The following is a 23,355-nucleotide window of genomic DNA, read 5'->3' on the forward strand; positions in this document are numbered from 1 at the left end:
CCACTTATACAGGGTTATTACAAATGACTGAAGCGATTTCACAGCTCTACAATAACTTTATTATTTGAGATATTTTCACAATGCTTTGCACACACATACAAAAACTCAAAAAAATTTTTTAGGCATTCACAAATGTTCGATATGTGCCCCTTTAGTGATTCGGCAGACATCAAGCTGATAATCAAGTTCCTCCCACACTCGGCGCAGCATGTCCCCATCAATGAGTTCGAAAGCATCATTGATGCGAGCTCGCCGTTCTGGCACGTTTCTTGGTAGAGGAGGTTTAAACACTGAATGTTTCACATAACCCCACAGAAATAAATCCCATGGGGTTAAGTCGGGAGAGCGTGGAGGTCATGGCATGAATTGCTGATCATGATCTCCACCACGACCGATCCATCGGTTTTCCAATCTCCTGTTTAAGAATTGCCGAACATCATGATGGAAGTGCGGTGGAGCACCATCCTGTTGAAAGATGAAGCCGGCGCTGTCGGTCTCCAGTTGTGGCATGAGCCAATTTTCCAGCATGTCCAGATGCACGTGTCCTGTAACGTTTTTTTCGCAGAAGAAAAAGGGGCCGTAAACTTTAAACCGTGAGATTGCACAAAACACGTTAACTTTTGGTGAATTGCGAATTTGCTGCACGAATGCGTGAGGATTCTCTACCGCCCAGATTCGCACATTGTGTCTGTTCACTTCACCATTAAGAAAAAATGTTGCTTCATCACTGAAAACAAGTTTCGCACTGAACGCATCCTCTCCCATGAGCTGTTGCAACCGCGCCGAGAATTCAAAGCGTTTGACTTTGTCATCGGGTGTCAGGGCTTGTAGCAATTGTAAACGGTAAGGCTTATGCTTTAGCCTTTTCCGTAAGATTTTCCAAACCGTCGGCTGTGGTACGTTTAGCTCCCTGCTTGCTTTATTCGTCGACTTCCGCGGGCTAAGCGTGAAACTTGCCCGCACGCGTTCAACCGTTTCTTCGCTCACTGCAGGCCGACCCGTTGATTTCCCCTTACAGAGGCATCCAGAAGCTTTAAACTGCGCATACCATCGCCGAATGGAGTCAGCAGTTGGTGGATCGTTGTTGAACTTCGTCCTGAAGTGTCGTTGCACTGTTATGACTGACTGATGTGAGTGCATTTCAAGCACGACAAACGCTTTCTCGGCTCCTGTCGCCATTTTGTCTCACTGCGTTCTCGGGCGCTCTGGCGGCAGAAACCTGAAGTGCGGCTTCAGTCGAACAAACCTTTATGAGTTTTTCTACGTATCTGTAGTGTGTCGTGACCATATGTCAATGAATGGAGCTACAGTGAATTTATGAAATCGCTTCAATCATTTGGAATAGCCCTGTATGTGTTACCCAGACAAAGACATTCCCAAAATTTCATTACTCTACATTAACTATTTCCTGGGGTTGGCATTTTTTCGTCAGAATATTAGTGATTGATCGGTTAGACATGAAAGGTCTAATGATGAGGTTCTAACACTCGAGACAAGTATGCCAAATAAATACAATGGAGAGTAAAGTTAATACTGTGGTGTTAATTAAGGACCCAAGATTGAGCCCTGTGGTACAGAGTTTTTCTCGATACCTTTTGACGCTGCAGATGCCGTAGTGAGAACAGGTTGTGCCCGCTGTTCCCGGACAGATGCTGCTGCACAACCCAGTGGCGTTCCCCGACATGAGCTCGCAGTTCTTCCGCGTGCCCGTGGACCGCGACCTGGTGGTCACCGTGCGGCCGGCCGTCATGATGACCTCGGAGAGCCTGGTGGACTACCCGCCGGAGCGCCGGCGCTGCTACTTCACGAGGGAGCGCAGCCTCTACTTCTTCCGTTACTACAGCGAGGAGAACTGCCGGGCGGAGTGCCTGGTCAACTACACGGTCCGTGAGTGCGGCTGCTCCGCCTACTACATGCCTAGTGAGTATTGGCTGATCGCACAGTCTGATGACACCAACTCCTGCGCTCAACAGTGATTTAGATGCAACAAGTGCAACTTTTGTGCGATGCTCTTCTCCACCGGTTTCGACAAATCGAGTTTCAGCCTTTGATAAACCCACAGCATACCATAACAAAGCTGCAGGTGTCGAAAAACACTCTCAGAGGAACTTGCTAAGTCTGTCCACACTGTTGTCAAGTTTCGTCATTTATTTTCTTTTTTCTAACCTTCCACGAAGAACTTGTATGATGACTGTTCCATCGTCGTCGAAGGCCCTCCATTTCAAAAGTATAGCAAATGGATAAAAAGATCACAGTTGACTAGAGGCATCAAATTCGGATAAAATCCCAATACGTTTTTAATTTGGCAGTGAAGCCAGACCATATCTACGGTATGCATCCAAATATTATATTTACAGCGGAGACGGAGAAGCACAGTAAGTTGCCTTTCTTAGATGTGCTGGTCGAACGGAAAAATGGTTCAAATGGCTCTGAGCACTATCCGACTTAACATCTTAGGCCATCAGTCCCCTAGAACTTAGCACTACTTAAACCTAACTAACCCAAGGACATCACACACACCCATGCCCGAGGCAGGATTCGAACCTGCGACCATAGCAGTCGCGCGGTTGCAGACTGAAGCGCCTAGAACCGTTCGGCCACAACGGCCGGCGCCCACGATCAATAAGTTTAGCAAGGCAATAACAATTATTGGATTATAGGCCCAGTGACAGTGGATTAACGATGCGGACGTCTATGACTCGCCAACAGCTAAGTGGAAACTATTGTGAGGCAACACTATCTAAGACACACCATGAACTACATTGTTCTAACAGTAACGTAAAAACTTTATTAGAAACAACAATAACTTTCTCGTTCATTGATTTTACATGATTGTAAACTGTCACATTGTAGTGATATTCAGATTCATTTTTAATAACATTCAAAAGAGTAGTTAAAGTTAATTTTGTTCGTTGAATTATATCTTTCCATAATCATAATAATTTTGGGAACTAATTAACTTATGGCACAGTCCTTATTTTTCATTTTTTCCATATCTTGCAGCTTCAGACGTGACTGTATTCAATACACTGGAAATATGAATTAAAATATACCTCCACAGAACCAAAAAACCAGAATCTATGTTAAATGAACAAACAGATTTAGCAAGTACAGTTATTTGAGTAATTTTAAAGACTTATTGTGAAGTTATTCCATGCATTTGTCAATTGTTTAATAATTATATCTCTGGCACTATGAGTAAATTCATCTTTGATCATACCGTGTACAAAAACATCTGTGAAGTGTTTATAAACATGTGTATGCCAATGTGCTTCTTGAATGAAGTGATATGTACGAACAGGATGGTGAAAAGAATGTATGACGATGCTAAAAAGTTAAAAACGTTTCTCTTGGAATATATAATAAGTCTAAACTGTTCATTATTTCAACTATTTCGCACATATTTTCCGCCTTTGGTTCAAATGGTTCAAATGGCTCTGAGCACTAGGGGACTTAACATCTGAGGTTATCAGTCTCCTAGAACTTAAAACTACTTAAACCTAATTAACCTAAGGACATCACACACATCCATGCCCGAGGCAGTATTCGAACCTGCGACCGTAGCGGTCGCGCGGTTCCAGACTGAAGCGTCTAGAGCCGCTCGGCCACAGCGGCCGGCATTTTCCGCCTTTGACTTACGAAATTTCTAACCTAACATAAAATATTTTCATGATAGGAATAAAACACGAAAAGTAGTGACTGAAGGCATTTTGTAATTCGTACTTCCAGTGCACAGTTCTTATTATTACAAACGATTACTATTTATAATAATGTGATAAAAGTTACACAGTTTTGTCTCTTTTCATTTGCTGTTATTTAAAATGTTTCGTTATTTATATATTATGTGAGTGTTAATCTGCATCTGTATGTTTCATTGCTCTGCACTTAATTTCGTACGAATTACTGTGGTGTATCAATGCATTTTGTGTGCTGTGCATTATCCTCCCTTACAATAGTAGGCAGAAGCGCTCCACGAATTGTTCATTTTGTTTAGGAGAATACTTTACCAGTGACAATCTCTTTGATTTGTGCTAATGGTTGCGTTCTGTTAACTCAGGAAAAGTAAAGTCTTCCTGGTTTCCGCTACCTGAAAATTGCCAGGCACAGTAAATTTAGGGGAGATAGATCGGGTATTGTCTGAGTAAAGGACCACGGTCCGTTCTAGCTCACTCGATGTGGCCGCGCTATACATAGCTCCATAATGGCATCTCCAAAGCAGGTGCACTCCAAGCAGAAGGCTATTGTTACTTTCTTTCGGCGGAGAACCAGAGCATCACAAGTTTTTATAGGCGCCTGCAGAATATCTACAGAGTACCGGTAGTGAACGAAAGCAGTAAATCGTTGGACAAGACATCTGATATCATCTCAACTAGATCGTCCAATATTGTCTGTTCTCCCACATTACGGCCGGCCGCATGTAGCTGTGACTCCAGCAGTACTGGAAAGTGCGGACACTTCCATTCGAGGTGATCGATGGATCACAATGAAACACCTCACTGCACAACAGGATGTCTCTGTTGCTAGAGCTGACACATTCGTCCACCAGTTCGAGTACTCAGAGGTGTGTTCCCCGCTGGGTTCCTCGCCACCTAACAGAAGCTGATAAAGGAAAACGAAGGACTATCTGCAGGGAATTGCTTATGCATTACGAGGTTGATCGTGACAATTTTCGTCAACATTGTCTCAAGCAACGAAACGTGGGTTCATCACTTCGAACCAGAAGCAAAACGGCAAATCGTGGAGTTGTGGCATCACACTACCTCTCCTTCGAAAAAGTAGATCAAAGCTGCACCCTCAGCCAGTAATGCTATCGTGATGGTCTTCTAGGATACTGAAGGGTTTATTTGTTTGATGTCCTCCCTCATGGAGCAATAATCGTCTTTGAAATGTGTTGCGCTATCCACAGGAAGTTGAAGAAACGACTTCAGCTTGTTTGTCGCTACGGAAGTGCAAACGGTCTTCTTCTCCATGACAACATTAGGCCTCACACAAGTCTGCGCACCCAATAGGAGCTCACGAAACTTCATTCAGCTGTTCTTCCTCATCCACCTTACAGCCTGGATATCACACCTTCCAGCTTCCGTATGTTTGGTCTAGTGAGGGATGCACTCCATGGGATGCAGCACGTGAGTGATGGGGAAGTTATTGATGCAGCGAGCTGTTGGCTACGACGTCGACCTCGCAGGCACACAGACCCTCTCAGTAAGTTGGCATAAGGTTATTGCACTGAGAGGAGATTGTATTGAAAAATAGGGGTTTTGTAGCCAAAAGAGAGGGAAATAATATGGTGTATTAGACTCCTGAATAAAAACAACCTGCTTTCAGAAATAAAATGTGTTGCATTACTTATTGCATGCCCCTCGTAGCTTTAATATATTGCACTTAAATGTGCAAAAATCGAAATATTTAAGAACGCCACGCAAAACACAATCTCATGTCTAACAACACAAAATAAATTCTGGCATTATTTATGGTGGTCTCCAGTGTGCATCCCTTCAAGTGCTTCCAAAACCAGCCACTAGACTGAGATAACGATAAAAAAAAACTTCGTGTGTTCGTAGGTACACGAGCCGCCAGGTACAACATCCTCATCTACCACAAGAAGGCCTGTATTGCATAGAGATATACATTGATACCACGAAATTGTTACTCGTTTATATGTTTACAGAAGTGATTTGGAGTGGCAGTCATTAAAAGAAAGGCGTATTTCGTTGCAGCGACATCTTTTTACAAATTACAATAATCAACATTCTCCTCCGAATTTCAAAATACTTTGCACACTCCTTTCACTGAGAGAAATAACCATGATGATAAAACGAGAGAAATCAGAGATCACATGTAAAGATTTAGGTGTTTATTTTTCCCACATGCTATTCGATGAAGTCTTAAAGTGGTTCTATGAACCCGCTACTAAAAACTTAAATGTTAATTGCAAAATAATAATGTAGACGTACGTAATTTATGTTTAAATTTTTACTGCTAATAAACAAGAGGCGTTTTAAACGAAACTGATAAATCGTCTCCTCATTCGTTACTTTTAGTTGGAATCTCAAAGGTGTAGGCACCTCGGGCCAAATGAAACTAAATGTCCTCCAAAATCTCCACTCTTCAATTAGAATAATTGTTCTTTGATAAAAATTTAATTAACTGTTGTTTTGTTGTTTCTAGACTTATTTGCAAGGACGGTTGATAGCGTTTTTACTTCTCTTACATTACAGGAGAGGAGGAGGTGCCGATCTGCGGAGGTTCAAAAATGCCCTGCGTAAAGGAAGCGCAAAGTAAGCCTGCAGAAAGCCCGTTTACATTACTTGAACCTCACGTACTCCTGAGCTGTAACGTTCTCTCCGAAAGATAAAGTTTGTTACACATGTCGCAATGCACTGCAAGCTAATGCTGTACTGGAAATTAAATATATGCATGAGGGACGTTACAACCCAGACATGATAGCCTTTGGGTTTATGTTAGCGTCTGCTGTGTAACTGAAGCTTTTAAGGTTTCGTTTATGTTTTTGTTTCCAAATGAATAGACTAGAATATTTATTCAGCTTCGAACATGTTTACCTGTAGTTGGTGTCGTCATATGTTTTATACTTACTGCATTACAGTTATTTTACAATTATACTTCCCTAATTTTGTTGCAAGAAGCCTTTTACGTAAGTATCTACTTCAGAAAAGTACATTGTAACACAAACTGATCACTTTTTGCAAACCAAATGCAATATGCCACAGTGAATCAGCATATCATGTTAGTGTCTTTGTATCTAAATAATCCGTACACAATTATAATAATCATAAATTTTATCTCTATATTGCCTTATACAATATGGCACAGTGAATCAACATACCACACTGTTAGCTTCATAAAATATTGGGTTACGATTTATAATTTAGTATAGTCTCATGTCAAAATTCCGAATCATCTATTAAACATTCTTCAAATTCTTTCACTGTATAGAAGGCTTTGCTTTTTATCCACTTTGTTATTACATTTTTGAATTTATTCAGGGACACTGGATGGGTATTTTTAGATAGTTTGTTAAAATATGTGTCACCAAGATATTTATAGCTATTGTGAAACTTTGCTAATCTGGCATGGGGCTTGTCAATTGCCTGTCTCTGTCTAGTGTTATGATGGTCTATTGACATAAGTCAAAATTAACCAGGTTTCCTTTCGTGTATACTAGGCAACTACAAATATATAGACTAGGTACTGTCATAATTTTCATTTCCTTGAAGTGGTGTCTACATGATTATCTTGGCGTGAGTTCTGCAAAGCATCTAATGACCTTTTTTTGCCATTTAAATACAGTCTTAGATCCAGGTGAGCTTCCCCATAGCAAAATTCCATATGTCAGAAGGGAATTGAAGAAAGCAAAGTATGCATATAGCAACAGAATTTCACTTACATGGCCTCTCAGCTTGTACAGCAGATAAATCACACATGCGAGTCTGGAGCATAACTTATCTGTTTGTGTATCCCAGCTCAAACTTTGATCAATATGGAATCCAAGAAGTTTCACTGGTGTATTTTTGTTCTTGGGGGCATTCAGATTAAAAACAATGTTCTCTCTTTTGCTATTATTTATGCATAGTGTATTAGCCTCAAACCATTAGGTATGCACATCTACTGCTATTGCTACATTCAGCTGTAATCATCCATTTAGCATTCTGAGCTATTAATGTGGTGTCATCTGCATGTAGTGCAGTATCACAGGCCAATATGAAAGGCAGATCATTTACATATATAATGAACAGAAAGGGCTCAAGAACGGAGCCCTGCGGCATTCCTTTTTTAACGGGTAAAGGATCTTATTTTTATATCTGCGACATAAAGTTACACTATAATATTGTAAATAGCTTTTTTTAGCTGTTTTAAGCCAGTTATTATTTATCACCTTTTCTAACTTTCTTTTTTATGTTTGTGATGGTTCTTTTATTTCCTTAATTATCATCAGTGTTTTAATTGGTAGCAATAATTTTCCGATACTTCTTGCTTTTGTACGACTAGCAACGTGTCTGATCTTCTGTTACACACAGCAGCCAAGAATTTTTAAGAAATAAAATGCCTGGTGTTGGCTTATAAGACGCATAATTGGCTTGTGGCACTTGACTACATCACAAGTTGCCTCTGAATTGCAATTCTTAACTTGTATTTTGTTACTGTGCTGTCTTTCTGGGTGCATCTGGACAACTAGTGATTGTAATTATTGCCTGTGGACACTCTGGATGGCTGTAGTGACTGAGAACTTTACTAAGCAGTTTTAATTTTTAGTTGATGTAATGAATGTCTGTTTACCTTCTAGACACGAATACCTTTTACTCTTCTTATGACATTAAATTTTATTATGTATCATACAGTTTCTTTATGATCTTCAGTGTTCTACAAATGCCTGCTGTTGGAGTTGCTGCCATGTTACAGAAACGTGTTGTGTTTTCCACAGGTAGGTTCTACGGTGACACTAAAAACCTCACAGCTTGCCAGTGTCTACCGGGCTGCGTTGAGATAAACTACAACATTGAGACCTCACAGTCTCAAATTTTATGGAGGAAGTACCTGGATTTCAACCCTGACGCGATGCAATATTTTCAGAAGTTAGTGCTCCTTCAAATATTTTTTATTTTTTGAAAATACAAACTTGGCATAGATTTCCTCCTGACCGAATGCACTTTGTATCTGGCTACAAACAATAAATGAATTCTGTAACGTGCTCCAGCCATTCTTTTGACAAATGAGTGTAAATATAAAGGAAACTGAGGCGACGAAAGTCATGGGAGTGCCATATGCACATATACAGGTGGTAGTATCGTGAACACAAGGTATTAAACAGTAATGCGTTGGCAGAACTCTCATTTGTGCTCACGTGAGTCATGTGAAAAGGTTTCCGACGTGATTATGGTCGCATTACGGGAACTAACAGACTCTGAACGCGAAATGGTAGTTGGAGCCAGACGCATGGGACATTCCATGTCGGAAATAGTCAGGAAATTCAATATTCCGAGATCCATAGTGTCAAGTGTGTGCCGAGAATGCCAATTTTCAGGCGTTACCTCTCACCACGGACAACGCAGTGGCCGACAAGCTACACTTAAGGACCGAAATCAGCCGCGTTTGCATAAAGTTGTCAGTGCTAACAGACAAGCAACACTCTGTGAAGTAACAGCAGCAAATTATGTGAGATGTATGACAAACGCATCCGTTAGAACAGTGTGACGAAATTTGGCGTTAATGCACTATGGCAGCAGGCGACCGACGCGAGTACCTTTGTTAACAGCACGACATCTCTTGTAGAGCCTCTCTTGGGTTCGTGATTATATCGGGTGGACCCTTAGCGACTGAAAAACCGTGACCTAGTCGGACGAGTTCCGATTTCAGTTGGTAAGAGCTGATGGTGGGGTTAGAGTGTGGTGCAGACCCCACGAAACCATGGACCCAAATTGTCAACAAGGCACTTGCATGCTGGTGCTGGCTTCATAATGGTATGGGCTATGTTCGCATGGAATAGACTGGGGTCATCTGTTCCAAGTGAACCGATGATTTACTAAAAATGGTTATGTTCGGCTACCTAGAGACCGTTTGTAGCCATTCATGGACTTCATGTTCCCAAACTTCTCAAAAGACCACAATTGTTTGCACTGGTTGATGGTGTTGGGACAGAAACCAGCCACAAATTTACTTTCAATTCCTTTATTCAAAGGGTACCGTTACCGGTTTCGAATGACATGTGGTGTGTTTTTTACAGATTAATTGTCGTGAAATGTCGGTTTGGAGTGATTGTTTTCATAACATTTGTCCAACAGATGTGAATACATTCCCACTACATTCTTATTGTTGCACACGTAAATTTTTCTCACTGAACACTTACAAATATGTTTGTAAGCTCTTTGTATGTATCAAAACATGTGGTGCGAGATAGAAATCTTCTCAGTGACAAATCTAAAGTGTTCAGTGAGAAAAATTTACGTATGCAACAATAAGAATGCAGTGGGAATGTATTCACATCTGTTGGACGAATGTTATGAAAACAAACACTCCAAACCGACATTTCACGACAGTTAATCTGTAAAAAACACACCACATGTCATAAATAAAGCGTGTAAACCGTCTGAGGATGAATCACAACGATTCGAAACCGGTAACGGTACCCTTTGAATAAAGGAACTGAAAGTAAATTTGTGGCTGGTTTCTGTCCCAACACCATCAAAATTTGTCTTCAAACAACAGCCACGGTCTCCATCATGTCATCATACGACAAAATTGCATACTTGCGCTTGGTTTGAGGACTATTCTGGACAGTTCGAGCGAATGATTTGGCAGCCCACATCGCCCGACATGAGTCCCATCGAACATTTATGTGACGTAATCGAGAAGACAGTTCGTGCACAAAGTCATGCACCGGGAATACTTTCACTGTTATGAACGGCTACAGAGGCAGCGTGGCTCAATATTTCTGCCGAGCACTTCCAAAGATTTGTTGAGCCCAAGCCATGTCGTGTAGCTGAACTACGCTGGGCAAATGGAGTCAGACTCGATATTAGCAGGTATGCCATGACTTTTGTCGCCTCAGTTCATAAATCAGTATCGGCTGGTAATCACGAAATCATTCACTCTTACTTTGTGACATCACAAATTCTTAAAAAACTTACTTCAGGGCCTACAAGAATTATCCGCGTTGCAGTAATGACAGAAGTAAAATAAAAGGTAACACTACGTCTAGGTAGAGAGGCATACGCGATGTCAGTGTCATATGGCGAGATTTGGCTATGATACGCAGCTGTGTGGCTGGATTGAAGAGTTTTTAGCAAACAGTACACAGCATGTTGTTATCAATGGAGAGACGTCTACAGACGTTAAAGTAACCTCTGGCGTGCCACAGGGGAGTGTTATGGGACCATTGCTTTTCACAATATATATAAATGACCTAGTAGATAGTGTCGGAAGTTCCATGCGGCTTTTCGCGGATGATGCTGTAGTATACAGAGAAGTTGCAGCATTAGAAAATTGTAGCGAAATGCAGGAAGATCTGCAGCGGATAGGCACTTGGTGCAGGGAGTGGCAACTGTCCCTTAACATAGACAAATGTAATGTATTGCGAATACATAGAAAGAAGGATCCTTTATTGTACGATTATATGATAGCGGAACAAACACTGGTAGCAGTTACTTCTGTAAAATATCTGGGAGTATGCGTGCGGAACGATTTGAAGTGGAATGATCATATAAAATTAAGTGTTGGTAAGGCGGGTACCAGGTTCAGATTCATTGGGAGAGTGCTTAGAAAATGTAGTCCATCAACAAAGGAGGTGGCTTACAAAACACTCGTTCGACCTATACTTGAGTGTTGCTCATCAGTGTGGGATCCGTACCAGATCGGTATGACGGAGGAGATAGAGAAGATCCAAAGAAGAGCGGCGCGTTTCGTCACAGGGTTATTTGGTAACCGTGATAGCGTTACGGAGATGTTTAATAAACTCAAGTGGCAGACTCTGCAAGAGAGGCGCTCTGCATCGCGGTGTAGATTGCTCGCCAGGTTTCGAGAGGGTGCGTTTCTGGGTGAGGTATCGAATATATTGCTTCCCCCTACTTATACCTCCCGAGGAGATCACGAATGTAAAATTAGAGAGATTAGAGCGCGCACGGAGGCTTTCAGACAGTCGTTCTTCCCGCGAACCATACGCGACTGGAACAGGAAAGGGAGGTAATGACAGTGGCACGTAAAGTGCCCTCCGCCACACACCGTTGGGTGGCTTGCGGAGTATAAATGTAGATGTAGATGTAGAACATCTCCCGCTTCTCCCGGTGCTGCGGCACTGTGGACTTAGTTTTGGCAGACAACAACTTTCGCTAGCTTCGCGAGCAATGTTTCGCCAAACTCTAAGCTCTGGCTCACCCTCACCTCCCTAGGCCTATGTAGCCCCTTTCAAAATGCTTTAGCCAATAAATGGCCTTTCTCTAAAAATGACCCTAATCATTCCATGACGCCCACCGCCTGCCTATACGCCCATCCTGTACAGAGAGATAGGATTGTTCCTAGCCTAGGTTCGAACATGCGTCCCACTAGAAAGGTGGCCGACAGCAGGTGGTACTCACCGAGAGGAAGATCCAGTACTGCAAAGGCACCAAGTCGTCTGCAAACGTTTCGCATTTCAAGTGGTTGCCTGCTGCTGCTGCTGGAGACCAAGTCCTTGGTAGATGACTAGATACTTTGTCTGCCTCTGTACTGGTCTCCATTTGAAGTCAGCAGCCGATGGAGACAGCGTGACCACGACGAGCATCTGAGAGCGTCTGAGAATGAGTGTCTGATTTCGGGGGTTAGTTATGAGAGTCTGTCGGCCAGTACTTCTCCAAGAGCAGCACCTCCATCCTGGAAGAGATACAGGCCGTAGCAGCCGCTCGAAGCCACTCCGTTTTCAAATGTTCCTTTACAAATGAAAACCCAGGAGAACTGCCCCTATTTAATCCTCGTACCACTGAAAAGATGAATCAAAGAAGTGTTAGTGTCAGTGGTGTTGAGAAACAACTGAAATCGTCAAAAGTGAACAAAGCTGCAGGTCCTGATGAAATCCCTGTCCGATTCTGTATTGAATTGGCAGCCGAGTTAGCCCTTCTTGTAACTATCATCTAGGGTAGATCGCTCGAACAAAAAACCGTGCCAAGTTCCTGGTAAAAAGCACGGGTCACACCCGTCTGCAAAAAGGGTTGTAGAGTGATCCACAAAACTACCGAACAAAATCTTTGACATCTACTTGTTGTAGAATCTTGAAACATATACTGATCTCAAACAAAATGACCTCATCAATAGTAATCAGCATGGATTCCGAAAACATCGATTACGTGAAACTCAACTCGCACGTTTCCTACGTGACATAACTGAAAACCTTGGATCAAGTGCAGCCAGATACATGCAGTATTTCTTGATTTCCGAAAAATATTTGACTCAGTACCACACCAATTGGTCTTAGCGTACAACCTTGTCTAACTCGCCTTGTGTACTGACCTGCCTCCCTATAGCGTGTGCACAGCCTATGTATTACACGTGGAGAGGCATATGGGGTGTCAAGTGAAATTTGTGACTGGGTTGAGGACTTTTTGGTAGGTAGGACACAGTAAGTTATCTTGGATCGACAGTCATTGTCAGATGTAGAAGTAACTTCAGCTGTGCTCCAGGGCGTGTGTCGGAACCCTTGCTGTTCATGGTGTATATTATTGATATTGCAGACAATATTAATAGTAGCCTCAGACGTTTTGCATATGATGCAGTTACCTATGATGAAGTACTGTCGGAAGAAGCTGCATAAATATTCAGTCAGATCTTGGTAAGATTTCAGAGTTGTGCAAAGATTGGCAACTTACTTTATGTATTCAGAAATGTAAAATTGTGCACTTCACAAAACAAGAACCTTAGTATCCTATGACCATAATATCAGTGAGTCACTCTTGAAATCAACGAACCCGTACGAACACCTGGGTCTTAACACTTTGTAAGGATATTAAATGGAGTGATCAAACAGCCTCAGTTGTGGGTAAAGCAGGTGGCAGACTTCGGTTTGTTGGTAGAAAACTGGTGAAGTGCAATCCGCCTACAAAGGAAATTGCTTACAAATGATTCGTGCGACAGGTTCTATAATATTGCTCAAGTGTATAGGACCCACACCAAATAGGACTAACGTATACAGAGAAGGGCAGCCCGAATGGTCGCATTTCTTTTCGAATCTTGGGAAAGTGTCACAGACATACTGAAGGACTGGAATAGCATAATCTTGAAAATAGATGTAAACTATTAAGAGGAGGTCTATTAACAAAATTTCAAGAACCGGCTTTAAATGAAAAATCTTGGAACATATTTCAATCCCCTACGTATCACTCACATAAAGATCATGAGGATAAGGCTAGAATAATTACTGCGCCCAAAGAAGCATTCAAACAGTCATTTTTCCCACGCTCCATACACGAATGTAACAAACACAAATAACTGGTACAGTGAGACGTACCCTCTGGCATGCACCTTACGGTGGTTTGCAGAGTATAAATATAAATAGAAAGACAGATGGCGATGATTTCATTACTTCTGCTCTTCTTATTTAGTCAGCTCTTGAAGGAGCCTAGCTGGAACAGTAGTACTGGCCAACGTCACGCTGTCTGTCAGTTCCCTGACTTAGGGCTCTTGCATCCTGAATATACGTTCTTATGAAACAACGTCGGGGCTTGAAGCTACCGCTTGCTTCTCCCTGTATGACGTCGCTTTGCTGAGCACTGCGGGCACAGGTCATAAAGTACCTGTAGTCTCCGATGTATAAAAGATTTCCGTGACACGTGTACCCATGTTCCGTAATTATTCGAAACAGGATATCGATTCCGAAGATCAATCCTTATGGGCAGTGTTATGCCAGAGCCAAGGTAGCCCCTGAGGGCCGGCAACCCATATTACACCACTGAGGACAGTTTGTCTATGGCCAAGGCGTACCAAAAGCACCATGGTAAATAACGGCTATTTACACACAAAATAATGTTAACAGACTTTCCGAGCACTACTTCCTGCAGGGGGAGATCGAGCCACAGCATGTAGGAAACATCACTACGCCAAAACCTGATTGGCTGGAGACAGCTATTTAGGGGCTAGAACCAGCCCCGAAGTTCAGTTCACTCCGGATGCCGACCTCGTGTACTTCGACCGCTGAAGATTACGTCTTCGTCTCAGAATTGAACTCTTACTAGTGTGTGTGGGTGTGTGTGTGTGTGTGTGTGTGTTTCTGTGTGTGTGTATGTGTGTTACCACGAACCTTTGTGGAACATAGAAGTGAACTTTTGTTTGCCTCAATTAGGAGACTTTTACTGGCATCGTTGTTGTTACCTTTTCGTTTGTTGTTCAGTCATCAACCTTGTGAACTTACCTCAATAAAAGCTGCGTTTGTGAAAAATTGCGAATTGTTAGTCACAACAGGCAGAATATACATTGTTCAAAACAATTAGGCGAACACGTGTATCAAAGTCCGGTATGTAAAACCCGTTTTAATACAGGCGGTAGCTATGGTCTTATTACATGGTTTCAGATCTGCCCGTTCAATGTAAACAACAATTACAATCATTCACCATCTATTGGCAGTGTTATGTTTTACAGTATCAGGCGACCTTTCCAAGGAAGTGAGTACCGGTGTCCCAATGTTTGCTAGTGAAGAACACAGATGGCAGTTGTCATTTGTGGAAGTTGTATTCAACCAACCACATGCAATGCGATATCTTAATGAAGTGCAAGTTGCAATTGAGGTCTCTCTCGTTCAAAAAGGAATCCTTTGCCTCTCCATGTGTAACACATAGGTTGGGCACACGCTATACGGAGGCAGGCCAGTACACAAGACGGGTTAGACAACGTTGTACGGTAAGACAGATTTCTGGCCATCCCGGCGTTGCGGCGCCGTACAGATACTGCCAGAGCACTGCTGGACGATCACAAAAGCGCCGCTGGAGCCACTGCGTCCTATCGCACTAATGAGTATGTTACGAAAAGGGCCTTACGATCCAGAGATCGTATTCGAGTACCACATTTGACAAGACAACATCTAGCAGCTCGTCTTCAGTTCTGCCGTTCCCATGTCATCTGGCAACTTCGTCACTGGCGAAACGTATTAATCAGAGAAGTGCAGATCTGCTGTGACGCAAACTGATGGGCGTGTTCGCGTGCGGGGAGCCGTGGTGAATAGTGCCTGCCTAATATTGTCCAGAAAACTGACAGATTTCCAAGGTTCTGTAATGTTGTGGGAAGGTTTCAATGTCGACAGCCACACGGATCTTTTCGATGTCTATGATCGCTTTACAGCCAAGCAGAACATTGAACAGATCCTGTTGGACCATATGGTGATTGCTGCATAGAGGGGTGACCCTGACTTCCTTCTAATGCCAAAGCCAATGTGGCGGGCGTCAGCAAGGATGTGTTGCGAAGCCTGGACGTTGAGGTGATGCAATGGCCAGCGGTGAGTCGTGACCTAAACCCTAACACGCTTAATAGACGTATTCGTGCTCGTCCTGTTCCACCGCAACCTCTCCAAGACCCTACTGAAGAATGGGAACGGTCACAACGGGGTGACCTCCAAAGAGTTATACGGTGCATGCTGCGTAGGTGTCAGGCAGTGATAAACACTCACGGTAGGCATACATGTTACTGGAGCTTTCAAAGGCGAATAAAAAGTACCCAGGTTGAAGGAATGAATGATCATTTCCATTTTGTTTTCGACACCTGTCGGGCAAAAAATGGTTCAAATGACTCTGAGCACTATGGGACTTAACTTCTGAGGTCATCAGTCCCCTAGAACTTAGAACTACATAAACCTAACAAACCTAAGGACATCACACACATCCATGCCCGAGGCAGGATTCCAACCTGCGACAGTAGCGGTCGCGTGGTTCCAGACTGCTGTAGCGCCTAGTACCCCTCGGCCACTCCGGCCGGCCCTCTCGGGCATTTCAGTTCTTTTTATGTAAACAATCGATGTTTCTTGTTTACTTAATTTGTGAAAGACAAGAGGTATATTTGGTAACATAAGGGATCACCAATTTAGTACTGGAGGGCAGTGTGGAGGGTAAAACTCGTAGAGGGAGACCAAGAGATAAATACACTAACCAGATTCAGAAGGATGTAGGCTGCAGTAGGTACTGGGAGATGAACAAGCTTGCACAGGATAGAGTAGCATGGAGAGCTGCATCAAACCAGTCTCAGGATTGAAGACCACAACAACAACAACAACAGCCAACCCTCAATTATTGTTGAATGGAGTATAGCAGACGCCCAAAATTATGTTCACCTAATGCTTCTGAGCAGTATAGACAGTTACAACCTGATTGATACCACACGAGTGTTTACTATGCACAATGATGATCGAAAAGTAAAAGTAATAAGGTAAAGTGTCACTGTTGTTGTTGTTGTGGTGTTCAGTCCTGAGACTGGCTTGATGCAGCTCTCCTGCTACTCTATCCTATGCAAGTTTCTTCATCTCCCAGTACCTACTGCAACCTACATCCTTCTGAAGCTGTTTAGTGTATTCATCTCTTGGTCTCCCTCTACGATTTTTACCCTCATCGCTGATCTCCAATACTAAATTGGTGCTCCCTCGATGTCTCAGAACATGTCCTACCAACCGATTCCTTCTTATAGTCAAGTTGTACCACAAGCTCTTCTCCCTAATTCTATTCAATACCTCCTCATTAGATATGTGATCTACCCACCTAATCTTCAGCATTCTTCTGTACCACCACATTTTGAAAGCTTCTATTCTCTTCTTGTCAGAACTATTTATCGTCCACGTTTCACTTCCATACATGACTACACCCCATGCAAATACTTTCAGAAATGACTTCCTGACATTTAAATCTACACTCAATGTTAACAAATTTTTCTGCTTCAGAAGCGATTTCCTTGCCATTGCCATTCTACATTTTATATCCTCTCTACTTCGACCATCATCAGTCATTTTGCTCCCCAAATAGCAAAACTCCTTTACTACTTTAAGTGTCTCATTTCCTAATCTAATTCCCTTAGCAGCACCTGACGTAATTCGACTACATTCCAGTATCCTCGTTTTGCTTTTGTTGGTGTTCATCTTATATCCTCCTTTCGAGACACAGTTCATTCCGTTCAGCTGCTCTTCCAAGTCCTTTGCTGTCTCTGACAGTATTACAATGTCATCGGCAAATCTCAAAGTTTTTATTTCTTCTCCATGGATTTTAATACCTACTCCGAACTTTTCTTTTGTTTCCTTTATTGCTTGCTCAATATACAGATTGAATAACATCTGGGATAGGCTACAACCCTGTCTCACTCCCTTCCCAGCCACTGCTTCCCTTTCATACCCCTCGACTCTTATAAATACCATCTGCTTTCTGTACAAATTGTAAATAGCCCTTCGCTCCCTGTATTTTACCGCTGCCCCATTCAGAATTTGAAAGAGAGTATTCCAGTCAACATTGTCAAAAGCTTTCTCTAAGTCTACAAGTGCTAGAAACGTAGGTTTGCCTTTCCTTAATCTTTCTTCTAAGATATGTCGTGGGGCAGTATTGCCTCACGTGTTCCAACATTTCTACGGAATCCAAACTGATCTTCCCCGAGGTCGGCTTCTATCAGTTTTTCCATTCGTTTGTAAAGAATTTGCGTTAGTATTTTGCAGCTGTGACTTATTAAACTGATAGTGCGGTAATTTTCACATCTGTCAACACCTGCTTTCGTTAGGATTGGAATTATTATATTCTTCTTGAAGTCTGAGGGTATTTCGCCTGTCTCATATATCTTGCTCACCAGATGGTAGAGTTTTGTCAGGACTGGCTCTCCCAAGGCTGTCAGTAGTTCTAATGGAATGTTGTCTACTCCGGGGGCCTTGTTTCGATTCAGGCCTTTCAGTGTTCTGTCAGACTCTCACGCAGTATCATATCTCCCATTTCATCTTCATCTACATCCTCTTCCATTTCCATAATATAGCCCTCAAGTACATCGCCCTTGTATAGACCCTCTATATACTCCTTCGACTTTTCTGCTTTCCCTTCTTTGCTTAGAACGGGGTTTCCATCAAAGCTCTTGATATTCATATAAGTGGCTCTCCTTTCTCCAAAGGTCTCTTTAATTTTCCTGCAGGCAGTATCTATCTTACCCCTAGTGAGATAAGCCTCTACATCCTTACATTTGTCCTCTAGCCACCCCTGCTTAGACATTTTGCACTTTCTGTTGATATCATTTTTGAGACGTTGCATGGGGGCTTAATTAAATAATTTGAAAATAATTTTTAAATTTTTTGTAGCTGTATGTCCGATTACGCTGTTTCGTAAACGGTTGGCCCTGACTAGTATTTGTACGCAATCTGACTGCGTAGAATAACAACAAACAATGAAACAAAATTTTCGTTAACACAGTTAATTAATTAAGTCCCCAGCAACTATAAAACCTACTAAACCAAAGCACAAGTGTAGTTGTTCTGTGTATGGGAGTGTGACTCAACGTACACATCTGGCACGGTTCTTCTTCAACAAGACAAGAAATTTTAAATACCATTTATACTGAAGTAACTAAAAAATTTAAATATTATAATTGCGTAAGGAAAGCAGAATTACACTCCAATACAAGAACACAACCCAGATGCTTTGTTGACTGAACCTGTAATGACGCATTATTCAGGACATTGAAATAATGAGAAAAAAAAGAAAAATAGTTTGTTACCTTAATTTATATTGATGAAAAGCACTCTAAACATTACAATCTCTCCACACCGACACGCTACTACCACATCTCAACCAGAACTCTCCAATATCACATCTCAGCAAGCACTGCCTACTAGCACATCTGAACAAACACTCTACTACGAGCTCTCCCCAAGAACTGACTACTACGAGCTCTCCCCAAGCACTGTGGAGGCGGCTTAATAATACTCTTTGGCGCAATCTCTGGCGCAGTGGCTCAGTGTAGCCACCTTTCAACGTTTGTATTCCTTTTTGCCTGCTTCGGTTACTGCATTTTTATATTTTCTCCTTTCATCAATTAAATTCAATATTTGTTCTGTTACTCAAGGGTTTCTACTAGCCATCGTCTTTGTACCTATTTGATCCTCTGCTGGCTTCACTGTTTCATCCCTCAAAGCTACCCAGTCTTCTTCTACTGTATTTCTTTCCCCAATTCCTGTCAATTGTTCCCTTATGCTCTCCTTGAAACTCTGTACAACCTCTGGTTCTTTCAGTTTATCCAAGTCCCATCGCCTTAAATTCCCACCTTTTTGGAGTTTCTTCAGTTTTAATCTACAGTTCATAACCAATAGATTGTGGTCAGACTCCACATCTGCCCCTGGAAATGTCTTACAATTTAAAACCTGTTTCCTAAATCTCTGTCTTACCATTATATAATTTATCTGATACCTTTTAGTATCTCCAGGGTTCTTCCATGTATACAACCTTCTTTCATGATTCTTTAACAAAGTGTTAGCTATGATTGAGTAATGCTCTGCGCAAAATTCTACCAGGCGGCTTCCTCTTTCATTTCTTAGCCCCAATCCATATTCACCTACTATGTTTCCATCTCTCCCTTTTCCTACTCTCGAATTCCAGTCACCCATGACTATTAAATTTTCGTCTCCCTTCACTTCCTGAATAATTTCTTTTATTTCCTCATACATTTCATCAATTTCTTCGTCATCTGCAGAGCTAGTTGGCATATAAGCTTGTACTACTGTAGTAGACGTGGGCTTCGTGTTTATCTTGGCCGCAATAATGCGTTCACTATGCTGTTTGTAGTAGCCTAATCCGTACTCCTATTTTTTATTCATTATTAAACCTACTCCTGCATTACCCTTATTTGATTTTGTATTTATAACCCTGTATTCACCTGACCAAAAGTCTTGTTCAAATGGTTCAAATGGCTCTGAGCACTATGCGACTTAACTTCTGTGATCATAAGTCGCCTAGAACTTAGAACTAATTAAACCTAACCAACCTAAGGACATCACACACATCCATACCCGAGGCAGGATTCGAACCTGCGACCGTAGCGGTCGCTCGGCTCCAGACTGCAGCGCCTAGAACCGCACGGCCACTTCGGCCGGCTAAGTCTTGTTCCTCCTGTCACCGGACTTCACTAATTCCCACTATATCTAACTTTAACCTATCCATTTCACTTTTTAAATTTTCTAACCTACCTGTCCGATTAAAGGATCTGACATTCGACGCTCCGATCCGTAGAACGCCAGTATTCTTTCTCTTGATAACGACGTCCTCCTGAGTAGTCCCCGCCCGGAGATCCAAATGGGGGACTATTTTACCTCCGTAATATTTTACCTAAGAGGACGCTATCATCATTTAGCCATACAGTAAAGCTGCATACCCTCGGGAAAAATTACGGCTGTAGTTTCCCCTTGCTTTCAGCCGTTCGCAGTACCAGAACAGCAAGGCCATTTTGGTTAGTGTTACAAGGTCAGATCAGTCAATCATCCAGACTGTTGCCCCTGCAACTACTGAAAAGGCTGCTGCCCCTCTTCAGGAACCAAATGTTTGTCTGGCCTCTCAACAGATACCCCTCCGTTGAGGTTGCACCTACGGTACGGCTATCTGTATCGTTGAGGCACGCAAGCCTCCCCGCCAACGGCAAGGTCCATGGTTCATGGGGGGGAGTGTCACTGTATTTAGCCATAATTTTGTGTACTAAAATTGTGTGAAAGAATTTAGATTGCAGAAAAAAAACGGTCGCCAGCTCCAAAACGAACAGAAGTTAAATTTAGTAAAAGACTGCAATGACTTTGAAATCACGCAAATACTGGGCAAGAATGTTAATGTGACAATTGAACAAAATGCACTGGCGCGAGCTTAAATGTAGAAAACATCGGTAACGTGAAGACTAAAAAGGATAATTCGGAGAGCATGATGTTAATTATAATTATCAAAACAAATGATATGCAACGACTAGCAACACTTCATAGAAATTGTATTGCGTGCGTAACTCACGGTAACCATTTGGATGTTTGTGTAATCGTTACCAAATTTAATTACTGTTTTTCTCTCATTACTTTTCATCTAAAGCCATGAGATCTTTCCTTCATGGTAACAACTGTTTTTAATACTAATGTTACGTAAACATATGCGCACAATATTATTTATAGAACTCAACATAAAATCATAAAATTACTTTACTGGTTTGCCAAATGACTACCGCATCACGAAATAAAATTCTTTACTCCAGAGTGTCGTTATTCCACTGCACGTATTCGACCGGGAATACATTATTTTTGACATTTTTCAGACGTAAGAGAAACAGTCACGGACGGCGCATAAAATACCTCTCAATAACATTTCGAGGCTTCCATCGCTAACGCAGCTTCGTGCCCCGGTTCTCGATTTGGGGATAGCCAGTTTGGATTCTTGTGGCAGACGTAATTTTCTCCGCTATTAATTAACTATTAACATTCGGAGAGATGGTGGAGAAAAGCTCCTAACCAGCAGATTTTGTACTAGTGTCCCTCTACGCAATGATCCACGGAACGAGGACAAGTCGATAGTCGTACACCTTCTGATTGTGGTGTTAAGCTTGGCGGTTGCATTGTGCTGTTCGATTAAGTGTAATAATCTAGAGCGGTTTTCATCGGTTGCGGCTCAACCATCAAATCGACCGATGGCAAAAATACCGCGGGCCTTCGTCGAAACATGTTACACAAAATTTTTAAATGCTTATACTGCTCGTCATCTGAATGTATATATATATATATATATATATATATATATATATATATATATATTATTTCAGCTATCGCGATGTTGGCTTTTGAGCAATTATGAAGCGTAACTGGGAAACTCCACAGTTCGCTTCGCTGCTTCGGACTTCGCCTTTATTTCCAAACTAATATATGCAGGAATGACATTGACCAGCACTTCTTGTTAAATCCAGTATATTCAGTCGTATTTACCAGCTTGATCTTCATGCGCTGATAAAGAACAAGATTACTTAATATGCTGTGGCAAGAGCTGGGAACGCAAAATTCTTGCATTAGCTTGATAGTGATGCTATCTAAAAAGTAGAACAATTGTGTCCTGCTTGATAATGTGGACAGATGGATAGGCGTGACTGTACTGCTCAAAAGCCCCGATCTTTAGCTCATCAAAATGAAGGGAAAGCAGGTTTAGTTTGAAAGTCCCGTCGACAACAAAGTCTTTGGGGACGAAGCGTAAGCTTGTATTGGGAAGGGATGGAGAAGAAATACGAGCGCTTCCTTTCCAAAGGAACCATCCAAGTATTCGCTCATGCTAATTTAGGAAAACCACGGAAAACGTAAATGTGGACGGTCGGGTGGGGACTAGAATCCACATCCTTCCAAATGCGAATCCAGAGTCTTAGTATTGCGTCACCTCACTCGGTTTTCGCCTTTCCCAATTGGAGAGAATGTTCCCCTGTTGCCTTTCTAACGGAAATGAATAGTTTTTTTTAAATGAAAACAGTTTCATTTGCAAAATTGTTTTTATTGAAAACAATTCCGCGTTTCGCCCTTGCGAGGCAGCATCAGAATATGTAAAAATGTTATAGGATAATCGAATAAACTTATTTGACCAAAAACAGCTTGTCCAACAAAGCTAGTGAAAAAGGATAATATATGTAACTCTAAGCCTGCACTCTAAAATAAACTACAGATACAAATAATGTATGATGGTCTATAATTATCATAATTTCTTTTAGATATTGTAGATAGAACTTACTCCCTAATATCTAAGATATGTTGTTCTTTTACAGCTTCACTTTCGGAAGGGTGGTGATATATTATAAAAACAGCCAGTTCATCCCCAGTTTTCGCACTGAGCTCTATGGGTTTACCAGTTTCTTAGGTAAGATCATACGTTTAATCTTCTTTAAACA

The 23,355-nt window shown here is 41.9% G+C and overlaps 1 protein-coding gene across 1 annotated transcript in view; it reads left to right on the forward strand.

Annotated features, from left to right (window-relative positions):
• LOC124799183 (pickpocket protein 28-like) overlaps window positions 1-23,355 on the forward strand; it is a 42,620-nt gene that overhangs the window by 14,453 nt on the left and 4,812 nt on the right. Inside the window, exons 2-5 of the mRNA XM_047262718.1 lie at window positions 1,650-1,920; window positions 6,219-6,278; window positions 8,441-8,591; window positions 23,233-23,324. Coding sequence (XP_047118674.1) covers window positions 1,650-1,920; window positions 6,219-6,278; window positions 8,441-8,591; window positions 23,233-23,324 — 574 coding nt within the window. The remainder of the gene's footprint in view (window positions 1-1,649; window positions 1,921-6,218; window positions 6,279-8,440; window positions 8,592-23,232; window positions 23,325-23,355) is intronic.

Source organism: Schistocerca piceifrons, chromosome 5 (genome assembly GCF_021461385.2).
Source record: "Schistocerca piceifrons isolate TAMUIC-IGC-003096 chromosome 5, iqSchPice1.1, whole genome shotgun sequence".
NCBI classification, from domain to species: domain Eukaryota; kingdom Metazoa; phylum Arthropoda; class Insecta; order Orthoptera; family Acrididae; genus Schistocerca; species Schistocerca piceifrons.